General features: G+C 36.5%; 3 protein-coding genes and 1 long non-coding RNA gene across 11 annotated transcripts; 3 read left to right on the top strand and 1 right to left on the bottom strand.

The window, feature by feature from the left end:
* Positions 1-1,279: 1,279 nt before the first annotated feature.
* LOC121996109 (U11/U12 small nuclear ribonucleoprotein 25 kDa protein-like) lies at positions 1,280-7,855 on the bottom strand. Of its 7 annotated transcripts, none has more exons than XM_042549940.1 (10): positions 7,547-7,855; positions 7,357-7,425; positions 6,943-7,049; positions 6,732-6,851; positions 5,217-5,282; positions 5,048-5,128; positions 4,403-4,621; positions 3,940-4,045; positions 2,327-2,426; positions 1,280-1,525 (listed from the first exon to the last, which is right to left on the bottom strand). In XM_042549940.1, the coding sequence occupies exons 7-10, from the start codon at positions 4,617-4,619 to the stop codon at positions 1,505-1,507; spliced, it is 444 nt and encodes a 147-aa protein (XP_042405874.1). In that variant the 5' UTR covers positions 4,620-4,621; positions 5,048-5,128; positions 5,217-5,282; positions 6,732-6,851; positions 6,943-7,049; positions 7,357-7,425; positions 7,547-7,855; the 3' UTR covers positions 1,280-1,504. The 7 variants fall into 7 exon arrangements, with proteins under 7 accessions (XP_042405874.1, XP_042405870.1, XP_042405871.1 ...); XM_042549936.1 differs by having other exon boundaries at positions 1,280-1,554; positions 7,547-7,853; XM_042549937.1 differs by lacking the exon at positions 6,732-6,851 and having other exon boundaries at positions 1,280-1,554; positions 7,547-7,853.
* A 265-nt stretch (positions 7,856-8,120) lies between these two features.
* LOC121996108 (carbon catabolite repressor protein 4 homolog 4-like) lies at positions 8,121-14,342 on the top strand. Of its 2 annotated transcripts, XM_042549931.1 has the most exons (10): positions 8,121-8,323; positions 8,817-8,911; positions 9,485-9,525; positions 9,710-9,759; positions 11,634-11,703; positions 12,405-12,526; positions 12,999-13,120; positions 13,244-13,373; positions 13,588-13,735; positions 13,897-14,342. In XM_042549931.1, exons 1-10 carry the CDS (start codon positions 8,265-8,267, stop codon positions 14,173-14,175), a joined length of 1,116 nt encoding a protein of 371 aa, XP_042405865.1. In that variant the 5' UTR covers positions 8,121-8,264; the 3' UTR covers positions 14,176-14,342. The 2 variants fall into 2 exon arrangements, with proteins under 2 accessions (XP_042405865.1, XP_042405866.1); XM_042549932.1 differs by lacking the exon at positions 9,485-9,525 and having other exon boundaries at positions 8,279-8,323.
* Positions 14,343-15,335: 993 nt separating this feature from the next.
* Positions 15,336-17,805, top strand: LOC121996107. Its single transcript, XM_042549930.1, has 4 exons — positions 15,336-15,612; positions 16,069-16,242; positions 16,324-16,593; positions 17,054-17,805. The coding sequence occupies exons 2-4, from the start codon at positions 16,096-16,098 to the stop codon at positions 17,681-17,683; spliced, it is 1,047 nt and encodes a 348-aa protein (XP_042405864.1). The 5' UTR covers positions 15,336-15,612; positions 16,069-16,095; the 3' UTR covers positions 17,684-17,805.
* A 5,652-nt stretch (positions 17,806-23,457) lies between these two features.
* On the top strand, positions 23,458-23,841 carry LOC121993791. Its single transcript, XR_006115415.1, has 3 exons — positions 23,458-23,532; positions 23,617-23,680; positions 23,768-23,841. It is a non-coding gene; the product is annotated as an uncharacterized LOC121993791 (long non-coding RNA).
* The last annotated feature ends 463 nt before the right edge of the window (positions 23,842-24,304 follow it).

Raw genomic sequence — 24,304 nt, 5'->3', positions numbered from 1 at the left:
TGCATAAAATAAAATAGAGTTGACAATGTTCATAGTGATATATGCCTAAGAAGGTGGATATCTAGATTATATAAAAAAAATACAAAAACAAATCAAAAACTAAAAATAAAAGACACAAGTAATTTAATATGGTTTTGCATATGCTAAAGCTTACCATGTATGGGGGAAAAAAAATAGGATGAATATCAGTCAAAGTGATGTTAACAGCCATCCTTACCCTTTTACCCTTCCTAATAGATATCTCAATCCTACCTAAAACTCTATCTTAATGCAAAGGAAAGGAAGAAGAAAAGTGAGCAAGCGTGCTTTGGAGTGGTCCATCAAAAGAAAAGAAAAGACAAGACTGTTGCTGAAGAGCTGAGTTGCAGCAGTGAAGATGGCATGTTTGCCTTTGGTGAGGTGCAGCTTGTGCAAGATTGGCCCAGACACATGGGACTCATAACAAATACATGCAAATTGGCAACCCTGCACGTGAATGGATCTGGAGCCAACATTCCCATTCACACATTGATCAAACTGTTTAAATACTATTGAAACTTTTCTCCTGCGAGTTCATTATAAAGCCAAATAAATGAGTTTAAGTGAACAGTCAGCAATTACAAGTACATGTTGCTTAACTCGGGAGACCGCATGTGTCTTGACTGGCCTTCCACGTAAACTCGCCGTCTTTATCGCATATGGACCTGGTCCACCAGCTCCAACGTGGCAATGTAGTTGTCGGCCGCCTACGCCGCACTCGTGTCACTAGCTTGCTGCCGTTGAACACCTGTAGCCCGTATGCCATGAACAGAGCATGCATTCTCTGTGCTCACCGGAGTGAAGCCCAACTCCCACGAGTGAATGCTTCGCTCGGTGCCGACCTCCACCACCTGAATGTAGCAGAAGTCATTCCCGAATCCACAGGCGGCGAGACCTGTCTCATGGCAGAGTAGCAAGGCAGTGTACTCACCGGAGGGTGAGGTCCAAAAAGCAACGGTGTTCTCCGCCAATTTGGGAGGGATGCTCGTGAGAATTTACTGTATCTGTGGCCTATGCTGAGGAAAGCGGCAAGGGCGAGGGAAAGCAAGATTCAACGTCGGAAAGCCATCACTTTATTGGTCAAAGGCAGTGAGAATCAATTGCATGTGTTGTTTGTTAAGCACTGAGATGCATGGAAGATTTATACGCAGACATGAGAATTAAATAATTCAGCAATGGATTTGGAGGAGCTCCTGTGTTCCAAGAGTAGTGTGTTTGGTGTTTCAACTGATCCAGGAAGTTAGAAAGGGGGAGTAGGAGATGATATCAATTAAAATTACTAAGTTTTTAATAATTAATTCGCTAAAATAATTGACAGTCAACACAATCAAATATCTCCACATTAAAATTGTCATCATTATCAATTTATCGGTGAAGTAAAACTGCAAAATACCATAAAGAAGAAAACAACAGTATCAGAACTTTGAGCTCGTGGCGAAGCTATAACCTTTTACTGAGACCATGAAAGAAACGGTGTTTCCTTCTCTTAGAATGTTTCTGGGTCGCCCTGGATGCGACAAAAGGGAAAAAATGTACCTGCATGAGAAAAGAAAATTGTTTTCTGTAAGAAAGAGTCAACTCTGTTCACTAAATGAACCACTAATGATTTAAAGTCATGAATTGGTCCTTTCTCCTGGATTAAAAGGTTATTTGCCTTCTCTCCAATCTCATAGAACAAACATTGGAGCTCGAAACCATTTCTATATTAGGAGACCAGCGAGAATACTTTTATTTTATTGCCAAAATAAACATATCATGCGACAAGAGAAAGTTAACCGTTCTAGGGATATTTCAAGTTCAGAATAGTTAATATATATAATGGAGACACATGAATAATGAACCAAATAAGCACCATCCTCTGTATACTTGAGAGAAAAAGGACCTTTTTCTGCAGCATTTTGCTCCATGTTTTATAGTATCCTACACTGTCCAGATTTTGACCTACAGCAAACCTTCTATGTTTATTTATATGTAAGTTACTGAATTGCAGCTACTGCAATTTGATCTTCAACAATCTTTTCGGTTTTCTATTTGACAATCCTAGTTCTCTGCCTGTTTCTTTGGTCAACCATGTACAGTGGTATATATGTCAAAAACTGACATGAAAATAGCAAAAGGATGTGGACAGAAAACATAGTGGAAATTTCTTTCCTATGCTGCAGGTAGCATAACTCACGGATGTAGTAAGCATGGACGAAAGAAACAGCAATAATAGTTTGGCTCATTAAGTAGAGGCTATTTCACAATTATCTGTCCAGAAATGACAAAGAAAACTAGTATATAAATAGAAGGTTTAAAAGTAGTTTACCTTGGAATTATTGCTTACGCCATATTCACTAAGCACAGAATTGTCATCAACCAGCTTTTCATTTTGATGAGAAAGACAAAAGTTAGCCCAGACATGCCTCCTGCCACAACAAATGAGCCAGTTCTGAAGCTTATACAGACAGCTTGTCAATATGCACTCGCAAACTTCCCGTGCTTATGCAATTTTGACAACTTAAAAAGGACTGGATATATCATCGTGGTATTTGTTCCAACTATTTAAGGTTAACTATAGTTTAATCACTCTATTAAGCTCTATGTTAAATTATATCAATTGTAACATGATACGGAAATGTGAATGATCAATTTACTACTTTTATATTTAGAACAATATTGTACATTACCTTCATTTCTTAAATAGTAATAAAACATATCTCTAAAACTTGACCATCTTCTTAAGCCTTAAAATTTCAATTAATAGTTAACAAATTTACACCTTGATTTCTCAAACTCATCCAATATTCAATCATAATATCATTTGGCCGTGTACTTTTGCTTAAGTTCATTTTCTTTAAAGCTATTTTGATCTTATTCAATGTTACATCAAGAGCAATTCTAAGGTTCTTAAATTTACAATAGTCTTGTCTCTAAAATCAAATTGTCTGCAAAATGGTCAATAACAATTTGTTTTCAAGATACTAAACCAATAACCTCAGAAGTTTAAAGAAAAATAAATAATTTGTATTGAAGAAAAAAAACTAAAACAACCTTTAAATATGATATTAGAGAACAAAGACAAAAATGAAATTAGTTGTTAATGCCAACAATTTGCCACAACAAGATCCTTAGATCACTAATATTGTTCCTTAAATTGCTAAATTAGGATTAGGTGTTTCATTTTTACTAACAAGCTTGGGTTTTTTTAAAAACAATCTGAATGATGGCAACAGCAAGGTGTCTGAATGTTGATGTATTTTAGGCAAGATAACTAACTAGGTAGAAATCATCAAAGGTGTCAATTAATGTTCCTCAGAGCCTATTTCATTTGCTATTTTTTAGGTTAAGTATGCTGATAATTTTTGTTACCGAATCAATGACAAGGTCATCAACAGTGATAGCATTCATAAGGAATCATATCAGGCACTTGAGTGCATTGATTGACTTGCAAATCATAATTGATTTTTTTTCTTCATTTCTTTGTCTCATTACTAAGAGCTTACTCTTCTATATATTTTAATGACAAGTCTAATGAAAACTATTTGTCTTGTAGTAAATGAATAGCTAACATAGGATATAAAATATATATATATACTAGTAACTAAAGGAATACTAATAGAGATGAGAAAACAATGAGACTCAACAAATCCCATGGGCTCTATGTGCATGAGGGCTATATTTTCACAAATGAACATTGAAGCCACAGCATTCTTACAATTTGAGACATACTCAGAACTATAAAAAAGTGGTTAATAAGTTATATTATTACTCGAAATAAACAAATATATTGTAGTTTCCAACTAAATTTAGTGCGCAATAAGGTCAAATGTTCACAAATTAGTCTGCTCAAACATAATTGCATTGTTATATTCACAATATATTATATGTTTCCCTGAAATCTTTAGAAGAGCATGAGCAAGTGAGATAGCATAAGAATACCATGAAATGTGGCGATGACCCATTGTTGTTTGCTCCATCTCATTTATTTTCTTCTTGATTGCTAATTTCAAATCCTTAACGGTAGCAGAGTTCAGCACAGCAACATCTTCAAAACAGAGAAAGCAGCCATTTTAAAAAATGTCTGGCTAAAGAACTATCATGTATGATTTGTCATGTACACATAAAAACACATGTTTTTTTAATAAATGTTCAACTCTCATTATTGATTTTTTTTTTTTGAAGTTTTATGGTATGACTCAGTACATAATCCTTCTACAACTAGAACAATATTGCAAGCCTCAACCATCCCTAAACATTGCAGTAACATTATCGTAGAGTATCTATAGCCTACAGTTACATGGGATTCAATTACTTCAATGGTAAATCTACATACATGGAATTCAAATCAAATTCTAAGGTACCTTAATACTAATATCCATCTTAGTGCAAGTCATTTTCATACCGAATGAGGTATTGTCCATCTTAACTATAGTTATCTTCATTGCACTGCCTAGCTCCAAGTTTATCAAGGTGTCAACATCTACAAGGGTAGGTTTCTTCAAAACATCTGCCAGAATTGGATCATCCAGGAGAGTTGAAAGCATAGATTGAAGTTGGGCTTTCTTGGTTGTTATGCTGCTATAGCCGATATCTTCCTCAGCTTTGGAACTGGATTCCATCTCTGCAAGCAATCACAACGGTTGATGATATCAAATTACAAACTGCCATAACAATTACCCATCCTTGACTCTCACAATTATCCAAACTCATCACCTTACTAGCATAATAAGCCTATCGACTCTCACACCTGCAATTACCCAAATCCTTCTTTTTTGGCCCAAATATCACACCCACCCTCAATGCACTAACAATCATTCTCTGTACCTTGTTCATCGAGAATTCATCATCTCGAACACCAAACAATTAAAGGATTCCCATGAGCCTATTTAATATGTTAGGATTGAATGTCATCAAACACCATCCTCCGTACAATCAGATGCCAAATTCTCTACTCCACTTCCAAATGCATCCTACAAACAGTACTCCCAATTTCTTGCGGTGACTTCTTCTTATGGCACCTGTTCCGAAGAAGAGAGGAGAAACTTACCAATAAACCTGATGTGATTCACCAAAACGTGCTAATTAGGCACTAGAAGAAAGGAAAGACTTCTTTACTGCTGCACATTCACTGAGAAGCCACCGGAAATGAAGAAGAAGAAAATATTAAAATTTTCCTCAATTTAAAGAAATTCACAATACTTATTCTGCCTACACACCGGAAAGCAGAGTCGTCCAAAAGCCTGTTGCTACTATTCCAGCCAGGTGCTGCCACTACTCCGTCACTGTGATAAGAAAGGAACTGTCGAACACACGGGAAAAGGGAGGAGAAGGGCAGGAGTTGTATCTCGGATATTGGGTGGCATCGATGGCAGGTGTCTCCACAACTGGCTCGCCAAGAAGTAGCGACTTCCGAGGCGGGACGCGGAGACTCGTTAACGACGGATATGGGTGGATACGGCGGCGTAGCAATGACAGACGGAAGGGGCAGCGGTGACGGGCAAGCGACGGCGATTGTTTCCTGCGAAACCACGAGCGTGATGGCAGCGAAAATCGTGACAGTGGAGATCGCGAGAAGTAGGGCACGGTAATTCAAAATCTATCAAATCGAACCGATTAAACTCCGGTTCGGTTCAGATGCGCCTAGATTAAATTGGAAAATATTATGCAATGCCTAAAGTTTATTAGAGGCCCTAGACTAAAATTTTTGGAGATGAGAGCTGATTCTTAAAAAATTTTAATTTAGAGCCTCTAATAAACTTTAGGCATTGCATAATACTTTCCAATTTAATCTAGGCGCATCTGAACCGAACCGGAGTTTAATCGGTTCGATTTGATAGAGTTTGAATTACCGTGCCCTACTTCTCGCGATCTCCACTGTCGCGATTTTCGCCGTCGTCACGCTCGTGGTTTCGCAGGAAACAATCGCCGCCGCTCGCCCGTCACCGCTGCCCCTTCCGTCTGTCATTGCTACGCCGCCGTATCCACCCATATCCGCCGTTAACGAGTCTCCGCGTCCCGCCTCGAAAGTCGCTACTTCCTAGCGAGCCCGCAGCCGTGTCGCCTGAGACGCCTCCCGATGCACAGTCAGCCAGTTGTGGAGACACCTGCCATCGATGCCACCCAATATCCGAGATACAACTCCTGCCCAACATCTCCAAAAGTAGCATAAGCAGCTCTCATCATAGCATCAGACCAAAAAATATTAGTAATCAAATCATCTTCATCAACTTGAATAGCATAAAAAAAATTAGGATCATCAAACTGCATTTGCTGCAAATACTCCAATACACCCCCTGTATCCCCAACTCTCATATTTATTGTTCTTTTGATCGCAAGTAGTTTTTGTAATCCTCAGGAATAAATCCTAAATTATCCCTCCCACCTACTTGTCTCACCATAAGATCATGAGATGTTTTGGGGGGGGGGGATTCCCACATCACTTGCAATTTCAATCTGTTTCGCAGCAGAAAAAGATATATTTCTGTGACTTCTATATAGGTGAGTTTTGTTTGGACTTGAGAGATAATGATTATGCTCTTTAACAAATTGGACCTCAGTAAACTTGCTTTTTCTTCAATTACTAATCTTTATTTTAGCCTCACAACCAAATCTAGTTTCATCACAACTTGCTTTGACATAAATATCTCGTTTGTCTTTTCCTCTTTTGACTTGGGCACAACAATAAAAAACTCTATCAAGTAATTTACCCGATTTATCATTGTGGATTTTACCTCTCCTTATGCCAAATCCCACTTTTTTAGCATATGACAAATAAAATTGATATGCATCTTCTTCTGTATCAAATTCCAACCCCATTTGTGGTATATCCAAATCTGTTTCAATGTTTAAGCCTATAAAATCAAACAAACAAAGAAAAATGAATTTATCCAGTAAAATTCGATATATTGAAACTCCATACATTCCCAAAATGAATCTTATTACCTTCATCAATAACATCAAAGTCCCCTTCCCGACTAGCTTTATTTTCGTTAAAATTCAAATGACGACAACTCGTAAATTCACCCTCCATAATAATTACTTTGAGCCGGCTGAAAAAAACAATGAATTTTGGTCTAAAAAAACAAAGTGACAACTCATAGTTTGATGGTGTAAATTTTGGTCTAAAACAAAGTAACAAAGTGACCACAAGGACAACTCATAGTTTGATATTGTTCCAGTGGAAAAAAAAAGAAGATTAAATTTGCATCGAACAATAAATATTTAGACAAAAGCAGCATCAGATTAATAAATCTGCAAATGTAAAATCAATGAATCGCCTAGCAATAAAAAAACATTTTGAATATGAAATCAACCATATTATGTTGGAAAAATAAGTGTTCAATAATTCGTTGATACCTTGTACTTGGCAACCTCTTCACTGACTTCCTTGAGATCTCCCTTTGTAAATATCAGGCCAACGTTTCCCTAAGTTACGCGTGAGGCGAGATTAGAATTAAGTTTCGTACTCACAGAAAGCAAAAAAACATAAAAGAAGAAATTTTAAAGATATCAAAGTAGTCATTCTTTTATGGAAAGAGGGACAAACAAAGCAGATTTTGCAGCACAAACAGATGGAGGGAGGCGACGGGGCTAGGGCTTCGGCGCTGGAGGGAGGCGACGGGGATAGGGCTTCAGCGCAGGAGGGAGGTCGCGGGAGGGACGCGGCTTCGGAGGGAGGCCGCAGGCGACGAAGGCTTTGGCTGCGGTGGAGGCGACGGTGGGAGGAGGCGGCGCTGGAGAAGAAATCGCGAGGAGAAGGAAATCGCGAGGCTAGGGCAGGCGTCTGGCTTTTGGTGCGTTGGAGCGTGGCACGTGTTTGGCACGTGAGGGAGTTTTATACAGGAAGATCTTCTGGATTTGACTCCAAAAATTATGGACCATCGTATTTTATAAGAGGTTTGTGATCCAAGGATAGATCAGGAATTTTGGGACCAGAAAATCCGCTCCCTTTTCGAGTAATTAAGTATGCGGACGGATTCATAATGGCAACAGCGATGGTATAATAACGTACTACGATGTTCGAGATCAGATACCAGCCGACCCGGATCCGACTCATTGATTGGTCGGGCATCTATAATCGGGCTGAACCCGTTTTAACTCCGCTAACCATTATCCCGGCTCCCAACTGGGCTTCCAGATTGAAGCGGAAGCGGCTTCCTTCTTCTTCTCCTGCTCTCGCTGCATGTCAATCGTAACTCTTATCGCCTGACAACTCGGAAACCCTAAAATAAGTATCGTGGTGGAGACAGGTCAGAGATTGCGTGATGCTTATACCTTCCTATCTACTCCGCAAGCCTCCCTTCTTCGCGTCGACGCTGCCCTGGTAACTGTTTTTCTTTCCAATCGCTTGATTCTGCTAGAATGAGACCTCTTTTCAGTTGCTTTCTTGACTTGATATTTTCCGGATTATGTTGGGACTTGATTAGAAAAATCTCTGCCCGAGCTTCTCGCTTTTTGGCGTCGTTTAGTGCAACCACCCAATCTCTGTAGACGCCAACCTTTGGACACTTGATTTGGCTATATTTTTAGTCAATAAAAAACTATTTTTTCCCCCAAAAGTTGTCATGTCTCGGTTTCATAGATCACGCGATTTTCTAAGCTCAATGTGTTATTTCTTTCTCCTTTCAAATATATCAATTTTACAGTAATTAGGCTTGATCTTCAGGTTAATTAAAGAACGTTCCCTAAATAAAGGTTGAGGATTATTGGATTTCTAATCTCCTGTTGGATTCTAATTCTAGTTTTTTGTTGGATCATTAAAAGTTATATTGTGGTTGTATCTAGTGAACCTTACGAATTCATTACTTTTGAATCAGGGTTTGCAGCAATAGAATAAGTACAATGGCTAAGCCTGTGTGCTCAAAGTTTGTTCCTCTTGACAATTATGAAGGCGTAATGAATACTTCAGATGGTATATACTGCATTGTACTCTATGTGGATTTTCATTGTTGCATTTGCCTTCTCAGGGAACATTTATGGCTTCTTTTTTAGCAAAATTCTGTATCTGCAATTGTAATGCTTGACAAATGATTGACCTAAACAAATCCATATATCTCTGCTTGTATTGCCTGACAAGGTATTTTAACTTGGTCACCATAAAAGAACATCTAAAGATCTGAAATCAATTTTGCTTAGAACTGGTTCTATGACTTGGAAATTGTTTCAGATGCATTGAGAGTAAAAGTCATAGTTATTGATTTAGCAATTTGTTTTATTTTCAGTCATCTATGGTTAGAGCTGTGTGTCTGGTAGACTACAATAAGAGATCTTTTGGGATTTATACATTTCTAGATTTTTTGTTCTGGTACACTGCTCTCTTTAGGGAAGGCATCACCCATTTCCTATCTTGTTTGTTTTTACTCTTATCCCTTTGGTGCCCCTATTCTCTGTCATAACTCGGAAGGTTTCTTCAGCTGATATACATATTATGTTGTCTTTTGATAATAAAAGATTCTCTTTTCACTCAGTCTATACTTTCTTCTAGGATTCAAGTTCACCTTCATCTCCTATAATATTTTGGCCCAGGTATTCTATGAACATGCCATTCCAAATTGAACTGTCAATCTGTTTTTCTTTATGTGGTTGATATCTGAATTGATTTACTTCAGATCTTTTGTTTTATTTTAGTTCTAACATGTTGCAATGTCATAGCCCTTTGTTTTGTAGTTATCCTCCAAGGGATTATCTATTAAACTATCTTGGTTTGCAGGTTTATGTAAAGAGTTCTTATTTTCCACATTCTCCATCTTCCTGTCTCAAGTAAGAATGAATCACTTTTACTGTGCTTAGTCATGAGTGAAGTTAATTAGCTTCCCACTTTTTTTTAGCAATTTGATATTAACATCTAGTCTAGCTAGTCAGGCTTTTCTATAATGGCCAGCAAGATGTCACCACCTCCCTAACTTACTGTCTGTTAATTGAAGGATGAAGAAACACAATATTTTTCTGGGAAATAAAATTAGTTTTGTGGAGAATGTATTCTTGATGTCTAGTTCAAAATTGTTTTCCAAGTTCTTGTTTTTTTTTAAGTGAAATATTCTTTGTTCTATGGATGACATTGATAGCACAAAAAGAACTTCCTGATCAGTTAGACAGGTGTTTTCAGTCACCATTGTGCTTCTCATAATATGTGGGATATACTTCGATTATTATGCTTAATATACTACAAGTTTTGTTTTAATAGCTTGTTGATGCAATGCTACAATCTTATGATTTCATTTGCGTGGTTAGTTGATCTGCATGCCCATGTTTTAATTGAAGTGCCAATTGCTTAGTTATTACTTTTGTTAGTGGTGTATGTTTACATTTTGTAGATATTCTTTATGTTTCAATCAAGGAAACATTCTTGGAATGATGCTTGTTTTTTTAAGCAATATTTGTAGGTGAAAATTTCTCTACCCAAGACCATCATTTAAGTTTTAGAACAAGAAATAAAGTTGCATAATCAAAATCATAATCTGTTTTCTATGATTTGATTATTTATCATCCCTTTAAATTCTCTCAATGGCTTGGCCTTCCTTTTCATCTATTTTTTGATGACCTATTGGTTGAACACAATGCATTGAGAGGGAAGAGGAATGCACAAGAGTCGAGATACTTTCCCTCATTTACGTAATTTAAAATTAGATGAATTCTAATTCCATTAGCGGATCATTTTTTTCCTTATTTTTCATCCACTCAAAATCATAATCAAGTAATCAACTTTCCTTCCTCTCCCAACTCCACAGTCCCGATTCTTCTCCGTGTGTCCAGACAACCTACGATCAGCCATCAATGGCGCAAGGCAAAACCATCAGCTAGCGATGGCTCGGTACCATCCATCATGTCATGATATCCCAATCCAATTACACCGGATGAGTTAAGATCTTGTGGTTTAACTTTATCTAGTTCAATTTTATTTTTAATCAAAACTGATTATTAATTAATATTAGCACATAATTAAGAAAAAATTCCAATGATATTCTCATTCCCTGATGGGTTGTTCATGAAATCCATTCCTTGCTCCTAGAGAAGCTGAAGTACGGCCCCTCCATTTGTCATGCCACATGCTCCTTGTTCTTATAGAGAAAAATTAAATACAAGAGGCATAATCCTTCAGTCAGGGAAAGACATCTAATATTTTTACACTATTTAACAGGAGGCACAATCCTGTTTCATTACGATTTTTTTCATCATATTGTATAATAGGAAAATTTTCTTTCGCCTCCAAATTCTACCTTTTTTTTAGAAATGTATGGGAGTTCCAAAATCATCAAAATTCCTTTGGAGTTTTCAAAATCTAATCACAAACATAATCATTAACTCCCTTAATTTTAATGGAAGAACGACATGGCAGGAATGTCATGTGCCATGTCACTTCTCTGTTGATTAAAATAATGGTGTTAATGTCTTGGGGTGAAATAATATTAGTTTGAGAATTATTGTGGTACTTTGATGATTTTGAAACTTTGGAGGAATTTGGAAGAAGAGGATAAACTTTGGGTAATGATTCAAACTTTAAGTGATGATCCCTATATACTTTAATTTGTGAATTTTGTACTTATCTCTATTATATGATGGTCGTCTCCAGTAAATGTTCTGTGTTAAGAATTTCATCCAGCTGATGTTTGCTTAATAAGCAGATAATGTTACAGGTGGAAAGCACGTTCAGAATCTGCTCTAACTGACTTGAAGAACTTAAATGCTGATTTTTTTTGTATACAGGTGATTTACTAGTCATTCTATGTTTCCTTTCGAAAAATAAGACATCACACCTTTGTTTTGATCTTGTATGGCTTGATCATTAAAAACCTGTCTTTAGAATCATTGATCATGAGATCCCTTATCCAATAGCACTTTAAGCACTGCAATTTGTTGCATTTCCAATATGTTATTTTATGAATAGAGTTGAGAGGGCTGAAATTTGGTATTGTTATTGAGAACAATTAGATTTAGTCACCAACTATAACACCCTATAACAATATTTAATATGGAACTAAACCTATTTCCAATATGAAATTCCTGCACTTCCTCTGAAGTTGGACCTATAGTGTCAAAATGAGAAAAAATTAAAATGGTAAAGATATGTTCAAAGATGACCTATAGTTTATAATTAGAAGAGTCAAAACTTGTAAAAAGTAGAGAAAGGTTGAAAGAATAGTCAGATAGTAAAAATTAATTTTATTAATTGTAATATTATTAGTGATCTTAGTTTTATATAAAGTTCAATGGAGGAATAAGATTCATGTAGCCAAAGCCAAATAGTTGGGACAAACAAGGATGATGATGAACATAATGTTGGTCTCATTTGTTGCTTTCACTTTGCATGTTGATTAAATTGTCTTTTCTTTTCCCCACTGGATAATTTCAACTACTAATTTCACAGACCCCCTAGTTTATCATGAATTGTTTATCTGTAATTATAGGAGTTGGATGAGTATAATAGCTTCTACAAAAGCAAAATGGAGACCCTTGGGTATTCAAGCCTTTATATTAAAAGAGTTGGGAAGAAACGCGATGGATGTGGGATCTTTTACAAGCCAAGCAGGTATTATCAACTCTTGGCTGCATTGTTTACTCTGCACAATTGTTTTCCCTTTTCTGTTGATGTGGAAGTAATGCTTCAGAAAGGTCTAGTTATTTTATTTTGGAGTCGAGAAGTACCTTCTAATTACTAATTTTTTTTTTTTGAATGGAGTTATCTTTGTTCTAGTTCCCCTATTATATTGGAGACCAAAATAATGCACTCAACAATTCTTTTTGGTTATATAGCATGCTCCCTTAATCTGGTCCTTATTTAATATGTCATCGATTCATACACAACACCCAGTTGGTCAGACTCTTAACCAGTTACTAGCTTTCTTGTTCAATCCTACTAAATCCTGCAAATACAAGACAATGTTATGTTTAAAGTTATGTCAATAAGGAATTAATGCCAGAGCTTCCTTGAAATTTTTATTGCATGTTTTATGTTTTTATATTATTTGGTGAAGTAATGCAACAACCCACTGTTTCTTCAGTGCACAATTGCTTGAAATGGAGGAAATTGATTACAATGATCTTGCCAATTGTGTGAATACGGTTAGTGCGATTAGGAACAATAAAGTATTGGATCTTGAAGAAAAGGATGCACAAATACAAGGTATGCTTATGAATTGATGTTCACTTTGTGCACAATGTGAATGCTATCTTATGTTCATTAGCTCTTTTGTGTTCTTCAAATTGAATATAAGTTTTGGAATCACTGGGTAATCTACTTCAACAGATTCTGAGAAGCAGCAATCTAATGATCCGCTTGTGAGATTAAAACGTGACTGTGTGGGATTATTAGCGGCTTTTAAGCTAAATGATCCTTCTGGCCACATTATTGTGGTGGCAGACACTCATATTTACTGGTAATGGAGCTCAACATGCACTAATAATTGCCAATTGTCTTTGATATTTATTTCATATTTGTCCATTTTTTACTCTCTCTTTTTTTTTTTTTTTTTTTTTTTTTTTTGCTAATTTATCAATTTTGAATATTTTTTATTAAGGACTATTTACAGATTGTTACCTATGCCAGAGCCTAGAAGCTTGATTAATTTAATTTAAATCCGGGACTCGCAGGGATCCAAACTGGATCGATGTAAAGCTTGCACAGGCTAAGTATCTTCTATCAAGACTATCACAGTTTAAGGAACTTGTTTCAACTAAGTTCACTTGTACCCCTTCAGTGCTTGTTGCTGGTGACTTCAATTCTACTCCTGGAGATGAGGTCAGTTTTCATTATACTTCTTTTGCCTAACTCAATAGCTTATTCTAATTTCTCTACCCAGTTAGTATGGATACCTTTATGAAGTTTTCTTTTCCCATGCCTTGATCAGTTTTCTATTTGAAATATGCCTGTACAATCCTCTTTTTCTTGATTTCCTTCAGGTCTATCAGTACATTGTATCAACTTCAGAAGCAGCCCCTATCAAATTGAGCAGTCTTTATGCAACAAACGGGGGAGAGCCACCGTTTACAAACTGCACCCCTGATTTCACTGGAACACTGGATTACATTTTTTTCTCAGGTTGTCGTCTGAAACCAGTGAGCCTATTAGAAGTTCCAGGCCGCGACTCGCCCGACATCGTCGGAGGGTTGCCCAACTACCACCATCCCAGCGATCATTTACCAATCGGTGCTGAGTTTTTAGTCCTCCATTCTTCATGATATATATTTGCTTTTTTGTAAACAGAAATTTGATTGTAGGAACCTGTGTTCAGTGACGGATTTAGGAGTTCAAGTATGGAGGGGCGATCATAATCTAAGCTGACTGCGGCTAATTTTTTTTAAACGGTCAATTAATTATATATAATTAAAAAAATATTTTTTTTAAATAACTTTGCATACAGCCTACTGTCATGAATTTACTTCGTTCAGTTACTATTAAATTCTCACGATTAGTAAAAATGTAGATATCTTGATATTTACCGACGAGTAAAGTAATGCGCTCATTGCTCAAGTACAAGTCGTCATCTAAGTGCACCTCAACACCACCGAGATTATTCACTCCAACGATAAACCATTGACATGTTGCGGCGACGCAAGCGTCGGTGACTTTCCCAATGATGGTTGTAGAATTCCTTTTTTTTTGGTCGGATCCATCCTGTTTTTATAATATTTTATTTTTTTTTCAATTAGAATATTTTATTTTTTTCTCAATTAGAATATTTTTTAAAGAAATTAAATATAAATAATATTAAAATATAAAAATTAACGTCTCCAATAAAATTAGGCTTGATGAGAGGGTCTCCAGCACTGAAATTACTTTAACATTAGTCAAATTAGCCTAGCATTAATTCAAACTATTTAATATAACTTAATTACAAATAAATTTCTTTTAATAAAAAAGCTATAATAAGGCTAGAATAAGATTTTTTTAATGAATAATAATAGAGTACCATTTTACTATTGATAATTAAAAAATAAGACATCTTTTAATTATTTATTGGCTTCCTCAAATTCCTTCGTTGGGTTAAAGCGCACCGACTACGTTTTCGGAATTGACCTCCGACAAATCTTCGACCTTCGTTGTCCTTTCTCCTCCTTTGTCGTTGCCCAAATTTCCATTCGCCACTGTACCTCACTCACAACTCACCTGGAACCCGGTTCCACCGTCGGCAAGGGGGGGCGACCGCCCCCCCGGATCCGCCCCTGCCTGTGTTCCATATTTTGTACAACAGAAATTTGATGAGAGTTTTTTTTACTTCAGTGAATTAGTTCACGGGGGTATTATTGTGAAAAACAAAGTATGGGGTAAAGAGATTAATTATTAGTGGTGGTCCCTGTGATTTTTTCTTAATTTCCATTATTGGAATATATTTTATGATGGACCGGAACAAGGGCGAGCGAGGCGGCCGCCGTCGGGACACGACCGTCATCATCATCCAACGACCCATTTCTGACGGTTGAATCTGATCAATTGCCGGGTCAGCAATGACCGCGGGTAGGCGGTCAACTCGTCCGGCCCTGTGGCCGCGGCTGTAATAAAGGGCAGTTGGGAAGGGCTTGAGGCTTCGTCGTGCCGGCCACGCGATTTGGGAATTGGGATTACGATTCGCCGCTCTTCTCCCTCTCGCGATCTTGCTACGTTCTTCGTCGCGTGAGGTACTCTTCTCTTATTTCCTCGATTTCCCTTCTAAAGTATGTTTTTTCTTTCTTTCTTTTTCCGATTAAAAAAGAAATTGCGAAAATTATGGTTTTCTCCGTGATATTGATTTGTGTATGTGTTGTTCGGACGTAGATGTAAAAAAGCATGATTTAATCGTTCCTCTAAGGAGGAAGCTGGATCCGCCTTTATTATGATTTCATTAGATGGTGTTGCTTGTCTCCATATCATAGTCAAATCTTTTGGTTGGAAAAAAGAACTTTTTTCGACTGATGGCAACTAACTGCATGCAACAATTTGTTATTTCCGTAGATTTGCAATGAGGAGTTGCTTGATCATATTCGATTTTATATCTTAAGAAGTATGATTGTTTTGAGTTGAACAGAATTAGGATATATTTTTTTTCTGGTTTCTGCTTGAAGTTATATTTCATACTCATCCACCTCTTGTTGTAGGTTTTGTTTCTGCTGCTAGGCATTGTAATGGAGGCTGGTTTGAGGGGGAAAACTAGTGAATCGTCCTCTTCTGATATTTCTTTTGCTAACCAGGATATTCAGAGATGTCCATTCTTGAGAAACATCCATCAACCTACTAGCTTCTCCTTCTCAGCTGTCAATTTTTCTACCCCTGTAAGTTGTTATGAACTTCAGGATAGCTCACATATTCATAAGATGTAATAATAACTCATACATCCCCTTGGTTTCATTTAGGTACGAGGCCATGGTCCAATCTTTGAAGATGGACCAAATTTTGACAATGCATTCAGGCTTTTCCATGGACGTAATGGGGTCGTTCCCCTCTCAGGAAGAACATTTGTGCCTGAACTGAAACTAGAGCCTGAGATTTCACCTGAGTTTAATCCCTTAGCAGCAAAGGCAGCCACAATCAGCCTTTCAGGTTTTGGACCAGGAGGACCTTTTGGCTTTGATTTCTTCTCAAACAAGTGGAATAAGCAGAATGGTAGATCATCCAATTCTCAGGTACTTCCATTGTCATTTCTTAGCCTTTAGAGTGGAACTAATTCCTGAACATCATGCACAGTTTGACTGCATCTTACTAGTGTTGTTTGCATAGATTGTGAGCCATTAATAAGTGTAACGTTAATCATGTCAGGATTAGAGCTAGTAGTATAAATGTATAATATTTTTTTCTTCAATATGATGCAAATATTTCTCTGTTTAGATAATTATATTATTGGGGCTCAATGCATTGTTGCCTTTTCTCACTGCTCTGTCATTATTTGCCTTTAAATGTAAATCTGAACCCAACTTTCATAAAGAATTGAAATTGTGAACGTATACTAGTTAATTATTTTCTGCAGTTAAATTGAGGCCCAAATTGGTTCTGGTAGAATATTTTTATTGTCTTTAATCTCAATCAGAGTCGCAATGCCCTTTGATAAGTTGTTTGTCGTTAACTTGTCTTTGGAAAATGCTACAGAAAAGAGGCGATTCAACACACGAGTCACGGAGCAATGAGTGGCTGGAAACTGGACAATGCCCAATAGCAAAGTCATATAGAGCAGTCAGTGCTGTACTTCCCCTGGTTGCAAATGTTCTAAAGCCTCCCCCCAGCATGAAACTAAGGTGTCCACCAGTTGTGGTGGCTGCCCGTGCAGCTCTCGCTCGAACTTCTTTTGTAAAGAATCTCCGGCCACAACCGCTTCCAGCAAAGATGTTAGCCATAGCCTTGCTGGGTATGGCTGCAAATGTTCCCCTTGGAGTCTGGCGGGAGCACACCAAGAAATTCTCCCCCCAATGGGTCATGGCAGTCCATGCAGCTGTACCGTTCGTTGCAATGCTAAGGAAATCTGTGCTGATGCCCAAGGCAGCCATGGCGATTACGATTGCAGCCTCAATCCTAGGTCAGACCATCGGATCGAGAGCTGAGCGGATTAGGCTAAAGGCAGCGGCAGCATCAGCTGCTGCCGAAGGAAACCTCGCAATTCTCAAAACCAGAACACTAGTATCGGCTAAAAAGACAGGGCAATGTGGCCCTGAAGTAGCATGGGATCCTCTCTCCCTTAAGCCAAGGAGCTCGAATCCACCAGCCCCTTCGATATGCTATTGATTGAGATTAGTTCGCCAGAGTTGGTATTTGCCCCCCTTCAATAATTTCAGCATCTCCATGACTGAATCGTCGTCGTGTATTAATTATGAATGAGTTTACAGGAATAAATTCAATTTGTTTCAGTTTGTCGCGCGGTTTTAAGATGGCAGATAAGAAGCACTATTTTACAAACACTTATCTGATTTGTTCTCTGTCAACAGCGTGCACAAAATCATGGTGTCTTGCTTAGCTGGCTGGCTGGCTGGCTGGCTGTATTAAAGATTGACCATAAAAAAACCTTAGTGGCTTTGGTGCACAGGTATGACTTTCTGGTTGAGACTTAATTATTGCCCATGTGAAGGCAACCACCTTGTTCTCTCCTTGATATTTATTACTATTATACATGCATTTGTTGACCATAAAAGCTGAAATGTGCCGTCGCTTCAATTCAAAATACCACGCCTCTGTTGGACTGTAGAAGACTTGTAGTTGGCGTACTACGTCGTCTCTCACAAAGTCTAATTCACTACGGGACCTCAGGCAAAGTTGGGTCGACACCTTAGGTGGCTCCTCGAGTACTCATCTTGGACACAACTCTGAACCTGGGCTCAGCGTGTATCGACAACAGTCTCAACACGAGATTGTGGTAGTCAGTGCTTTGGGAGTGCGCCAATACAGAAGAAGCTATCGCTCCTTTGCTTTGTCTTTCCAAGCAATAGCCACGCTAGTTGCTATGTTGATATATCAAAATCTCTTATTGAATTGCTCTAAAATTCACGTCATGTCAAGTTTTTATTTCTTCAAATAAGTCGATATACCATCCTTTATTTATTAGGTCATCAATAAAGCACTTCTTATTTAAAACCACCAAAACCTTCGACTCATCAATTGGGTGGGTCCCCTGTCCGTGACCCTCGCTCGAAGGGAGGGATTAATCTTGAAACTATTTTCAATCTCACCCTCTAAATTGTGCAAATAATATAAGGGCTTGACCATAAAAAATACGTGTCAAAATAATCTCGCTTTGCAAACCGGCTTTAATTTTAATTATATTTTTTTTTTGAAAAATTGAGAATAAAAGATACGCGCATGGATTTAATGAATTTCACCTACTACTGATTGGTTAAATTTGATTCTGGATTTAATGTAGATTGAGGAATTGTTTCTTTTAGTTATTCATCCTAAATAGTGCTTTATATCTGAATTTGTGTGATTGATTATTATAGTTATTCACTGAAAGAGAACAAGGACATCTTAACTGGCTGGGAAGATGTCATTGTTGGAATAGCCAAAAGTCTAATTAAAGAGCAAAGCCCTAAACAATATGCACATATTCTTTCTATGGTGTTCGTTGTCATTAGCCCCGGTCCTTCGACTGAAGAGGCCCTGGGCGAAATAATAAAATGAGACCCCAATTAAATTTTTAATAATACATAATTTATCTATAATAATTTCTTCTAGTATTTTTATTTGCAAAATCTTCTATAATATTATCAGTTTCAAGAATTTCTAAGATATCTTTCTCAATACATAAAATTGTCAATCCATTTAATCTTTCTTGAGACATTGATGATCTCATATATGTTTTTAATAATTTTAATTTTGAAAAACTCTTTTCAGCCGATGCTACTGTAACGGGCATAGTCAATAAAATTCTATAAGCAATTGTAACATTTAGATAACAATCTACACTTTGAACAAATTCAAGAATATCAATTGCAGACATTATCATATTTGGTAAAGTCGTTTGTAATATTTTTAATTCAGTAAATAAATCATCTAACTCAACATCTGATGAGTTGTCATGAGTTAGAGTAGATTTTAAATTGACACAATATTTTCTAATTCAATTCAAAGTTCTTAATGTTTTTGAATTAAATAAAAAGCCAAATATATTTTCAAAGGTTTTCATTTGCTCGAATCTACATTTTAAAGAAGCAATTGTCATGTCCACAATAACAATAAAATAATCAATTCTAAAAGACTCTTCTAATGATAGTGAAACTTCATCATCTTCTCTTTCATTAAATTGTCTTTTTCTAAAAATACGACGCTTTGTTGTAAATATTAGCTTTATATTCATATCTAATGCAAGACTCTTAGCAATAGTCAAACTTGCAGCATAACCATCATTCCTATACTTTTCAAAAAATGATATTACACCTTCTAATTGTTTCATGGCAGAGTCCATGCACACAGATTTTGATTGTAATTTCTTACTCACCATATTTATAGCAAATAAGATATCATACCAAGTAAAAATTTAAATTTTTCGATTGAATTAGCTAAACTTTCAGCTTCACTTATTGACTTTGCATCATCACAAATATTATTTAATTCAAGTAAAGCTGCTCTCACTTCCACAATTTGAAATCTAATAGCTTGAACAATTTTAATACGACTTTCCCAACGAGTATTCGACAAAGATTTGACGGTTAATCCTTTCACATTATTAAGTAAAATTTTCCATCTCTTAGGAGAACTTGAAAATAATGTATATATGCGCTGCACTATTCCAAAAAAAGAAACAGCTTTAACACAAGAATGTGTCATATCACTAAGAGTTAGATTAAGACTATGACAAGCACATGTCATATACAAGGCTCTTGGATTTATTTCAAGTAACCTCTTTTGAACTTCTTGGTGTTTTCCTTTCATATTGGAACCATTATCATAACCTTGACCTCTAATATTTTCAATACTAAGATCAAGTGATTTTAACACATTTTGTAATTCGTTAAAAAGTCCTAAACCTGATGTATCATCTACTTTTAGAAACTCTAAAAAGTACTCCTCTATTTTCACTTTATTACCTGACATATTAACACATCGTACTATAAAAGTCATTTGTTCTTGATGACTTATATCTGGGGTACAATCAAGAATTATTGAAAAATATTTTGCTTCTTTAATTTTATTAATGATAACACTTTTAACATTATTAGCTAAAATAGAAATTAACTCATTCTGAATTTTATGACCTAGGTAATGATAATGAATTTCATTACTTTGAATACGTCTAATATGATCTTGCATCACATAATCAAATTCAGCAATCATTTCAATCAACCCAAAAAAATTTCCATTATTGTCTTGATAAAGTTTCTCATTAGATCCTCGAAAAGCCAAACAACGTTTAGAAAGACATTTTACAGTTGCTATTATTCTTGTTATAACTTGTCTCCAACGCTCTTTTTCTTTGAAAATTTCTCGTTGTAGGTCTTTATCAATTGTTAGATTTTTATCTAATCGCATTTTTAATTCATTCCAAGTGTTCATGTTAGTTATATGTTCAATAGTGTTTTCATGTTCTTTAAGTCGTTCACTAAGATGTTTCCAATCTCTAAATTCATCCTTTGCTAGTGAACTTCTATTATTTTAAGATTTAAACAACTTGCAACAAAAGCAATAAACTTTATCCACATATTTACTGTAAACCAACCACTTTCGGTCTCTTATTTCTCCATTGCTTAAATGTCTAGAATAATGAACACAAGAAAAATGTCTAGAAGTGTCGTCCAAAGGATATATAATATTCATTTCTCTCATAGGCCCTTTTTCAACTAAAATATCACGTGCATTGTTATCAAGATTATCCCAATTTCTTGGATCATATATATCAAGTGAAGAAATAAATTGTTCATCAATGTCAATATTCTCATTATCTATCCTATTTAAAACATTTTCATGCTCACTCAAATTTTCCCTTTCTTCGTTAACATCGTGAATCTCATGACACTCATCTATATCATTCACAGTCATAGTTGAATTTTGTGGATTTCCATGAGAACTTTTAATAAAGAATTTATTAACAGCACCTCTTTGTGATTCAGTCAATTGTTCTAGTTTTTTTCTTTTTTTTCCTTTTCTCACATCCAGAAAGATGTTTTTTAGGTAACATATTATAATGTATAAAACCACAACAATTACAAAAAAAAAACAGATAATTCAAATTATTTCACTAGTAAAGGAATAATAGCACCTGGAATATGATAGTTTTCAATATTATTAGAAATATCCTAGGTCGTTAAGTTAAACACCTCATCAGACAACACCTGTTAAAAGAAAATTAAATCATTATCAAATTAAAACTAATTAGTGAAATTATGATACTTAAAGAAACAACAATATTAATTATACTTCAGTGGATGAAAGGCGAGTGGGCATTTCTATATTGCACATAAATAAAAAAAAATCATGATTTAATTATTTTTCATAGCTGAATGTCAGAAATGGAACTACTAAAAAGACAAAATCAATAGAAATGATAAGTTTGGAGACAAATAATTGAGGTAGGGCTCAGCAAGCATGTGCCAACAACTCATTGCAAAAAGTAGCTAACATCTTTCTCCCTTTGCACAAGATGATGGCCAATGACACATTCGTAGAAATCACTAAGCAATTCCCAAAAGCTAAGAGTTTAATGAATAAGCTACCAAATCTGTGTCTTAGAATCAACTCAAAACGTGGGAACTGATTTAAGGCTAGCTAAGTTGTACTACTCCAAGCTATGGTGGAGGTCAATTGTATTGAGATCATAGTAGCTCCTATTAAAAACCTATTAGTACATATCATGTAGCAAAAAATGTAGCATTGAGCACAGGCATATCACTCCAAGTTATGGTGGATTAATTTTTTTTTTTTCAGATTAGTAATAGTAGTAGCCCCCTATTAGTAACCTATTAGCACATGTTATGTAGCAAACAAGTTATTGATTCCAAACGTGAAAGAAAAAGTTCAAGATGAAGGGACTATACTTATGGCACTAAAATAAACGGTTAGTTCTTCAAGTTACTATAGATGAGAATCATTTGGTGGAAGCAGGTCTTGAGAGGTTTTATGGGAAGATATCATCAAACCACACGCCAATGCCAACAGAAATTAGAAACCATTGAAAGTGAAACTAGGGCAAGTTAGCAATTTAGCATACCTAAACTATAAATTGAAACACCATATGTTTCAGAGGGAAGCGAGCACTCGAGGATGTGGACGAGTGTTTTCCGGCGGCGACGCCGGTGAGGAACGGAGGAAGCACAGTGATCAATAGACAACCAAAGCTCAAATTCACAAATCACAATCAAACTTCTAATTCTATTCCAATTTCCATGGGTTGTATTTATCATCTCTCATCTTTGTGGATACAAAAGTAAAGGTAAGAAATTCGTGAGAAGTGACAGAGATGAGAGATGCGAAAGTAGAAGAAGAAGAGAAGAGATGCGACAGCCGACAGGGAGGAGAAGACAGAGCTAACCGTTGAAGAGCGGAGCCGTGAGCAAGAAGAAGAGATGCGACATGGAGGAGAAGACATCTTGAGTCCTTCTCGTAGGCGGTAGGCCGTAGGCGCAGGTGCAGGCGCAGGCGAGAGGTGGCGTGACGGCGTCACGGCGAGCGCTGCAGGCCTGCGACTTTTCCATCGGTAAGTTTTGCCCTAATTTTCATTCCTCCACTATTAAACATAATATTAAAAAAATAAAAATTTTGGGCCCCTTCAAAATCGTGGCCCAGGGCCATCGCCCAGGTTTGCCCTCCTCCAGGGTCGGGCCTGGTTGTCACCAACTATGATATTGTAATGAGAAAAGGGGTTGATTTTGTATTTTGTTGGACAGATTATATATCATCCATGGGAAGCTCAAGAATCTTATTGAGCATGATGTTTCACCAGATTTTATATTCAGCGTATTGTGTTTGCTTTTCCTTGACTTCTGATGCATCAGCTGACAGCAAGAATAATTTTTTTCTTCCCTTTTTCAAAGAGAACAGATTAATGTCCTTCCATTCTGTGTCTACATACCCTTTTTGAGGAACTGAAGAAACATTTGGATGAACATCTGAAAGCCAAGGCTGAATTCCTCTATCATAAATACCAAAATGTAAGCCTGAAAATTTCATTTCAGTACCTTAATACTTCTTTGTCTCTAACTTTTGCTGCTCTGGTGCTATATAATACTGAGTAGCAACAAGATTCTGACAAATGGAATGACTCGAAGAAGAACCTCCGTTACTTCATGAGGATCGAAGGTAGTTTTCTCACTTCTTTATCCCACAAATCTCACCAGCATTATCAAATTTGAATAGATTACTCTGGCGTATGATTTTTCTTAACAGAATTTACTGCTCATTTTATGAGTTTGTACAAGTCATTCATCACGAAGAGCGACACCGAACCCAAGCATTGAACAGGTAAAAGCAAATGCACCAGCCTGCGTGCTTCTTGGAACGGTTAACTTCCTCTCTATATGATTTCACAAGCACATCCCTTATTCAGGCACAGTACGAATCGGTAGAATATTCAGAATTGCCATCATCTCACTCGAGGTTCCTCCTTTGGGGTTGATCAATAATTTGTTCGAAAGGATGGGTAGGCTGGCAATTTGGTTTTGCCTGTCATAAACTGTCAGAATCGAACCAAGTGTTTTCTCTACTTAAATGCTTAACTGCAGTAGCTGTGAAGGTACCTCATAATTATTATTCATGTCTATTTTGCATTTGTTTACGAGTATGCAATGGGCTAATTAATTGCATGAAATGCATTGTGTTAGCTAAAATTGATTGTTAGATCAAATTAAGCTAAGATCTATTAAATGTATTGAATAAAATTATAATGGATTCAATGCTTCCTATACCATTAAATGTATTGGAAAT

Source organism: Zingiber officinale, chromosome 6A, assembly GCF_018446385.1.
Source record: "Zingiber officinale cultivar Zhangliang chromosome 6A, Zo_v1.1, whole genome shotgun sequence".
Taxonomy (NCBI): Eukaryota; Viridiplantae; Streptophyta; class Magnoliopsida; order Zingiberales; family Zingiberaceae; genus Zingiber; species Zingiber officinale.
Note: the sequence above shows the minus strand (reverse complement) of the source record. Positions and strands in the feature narration are given on the sequence as shown.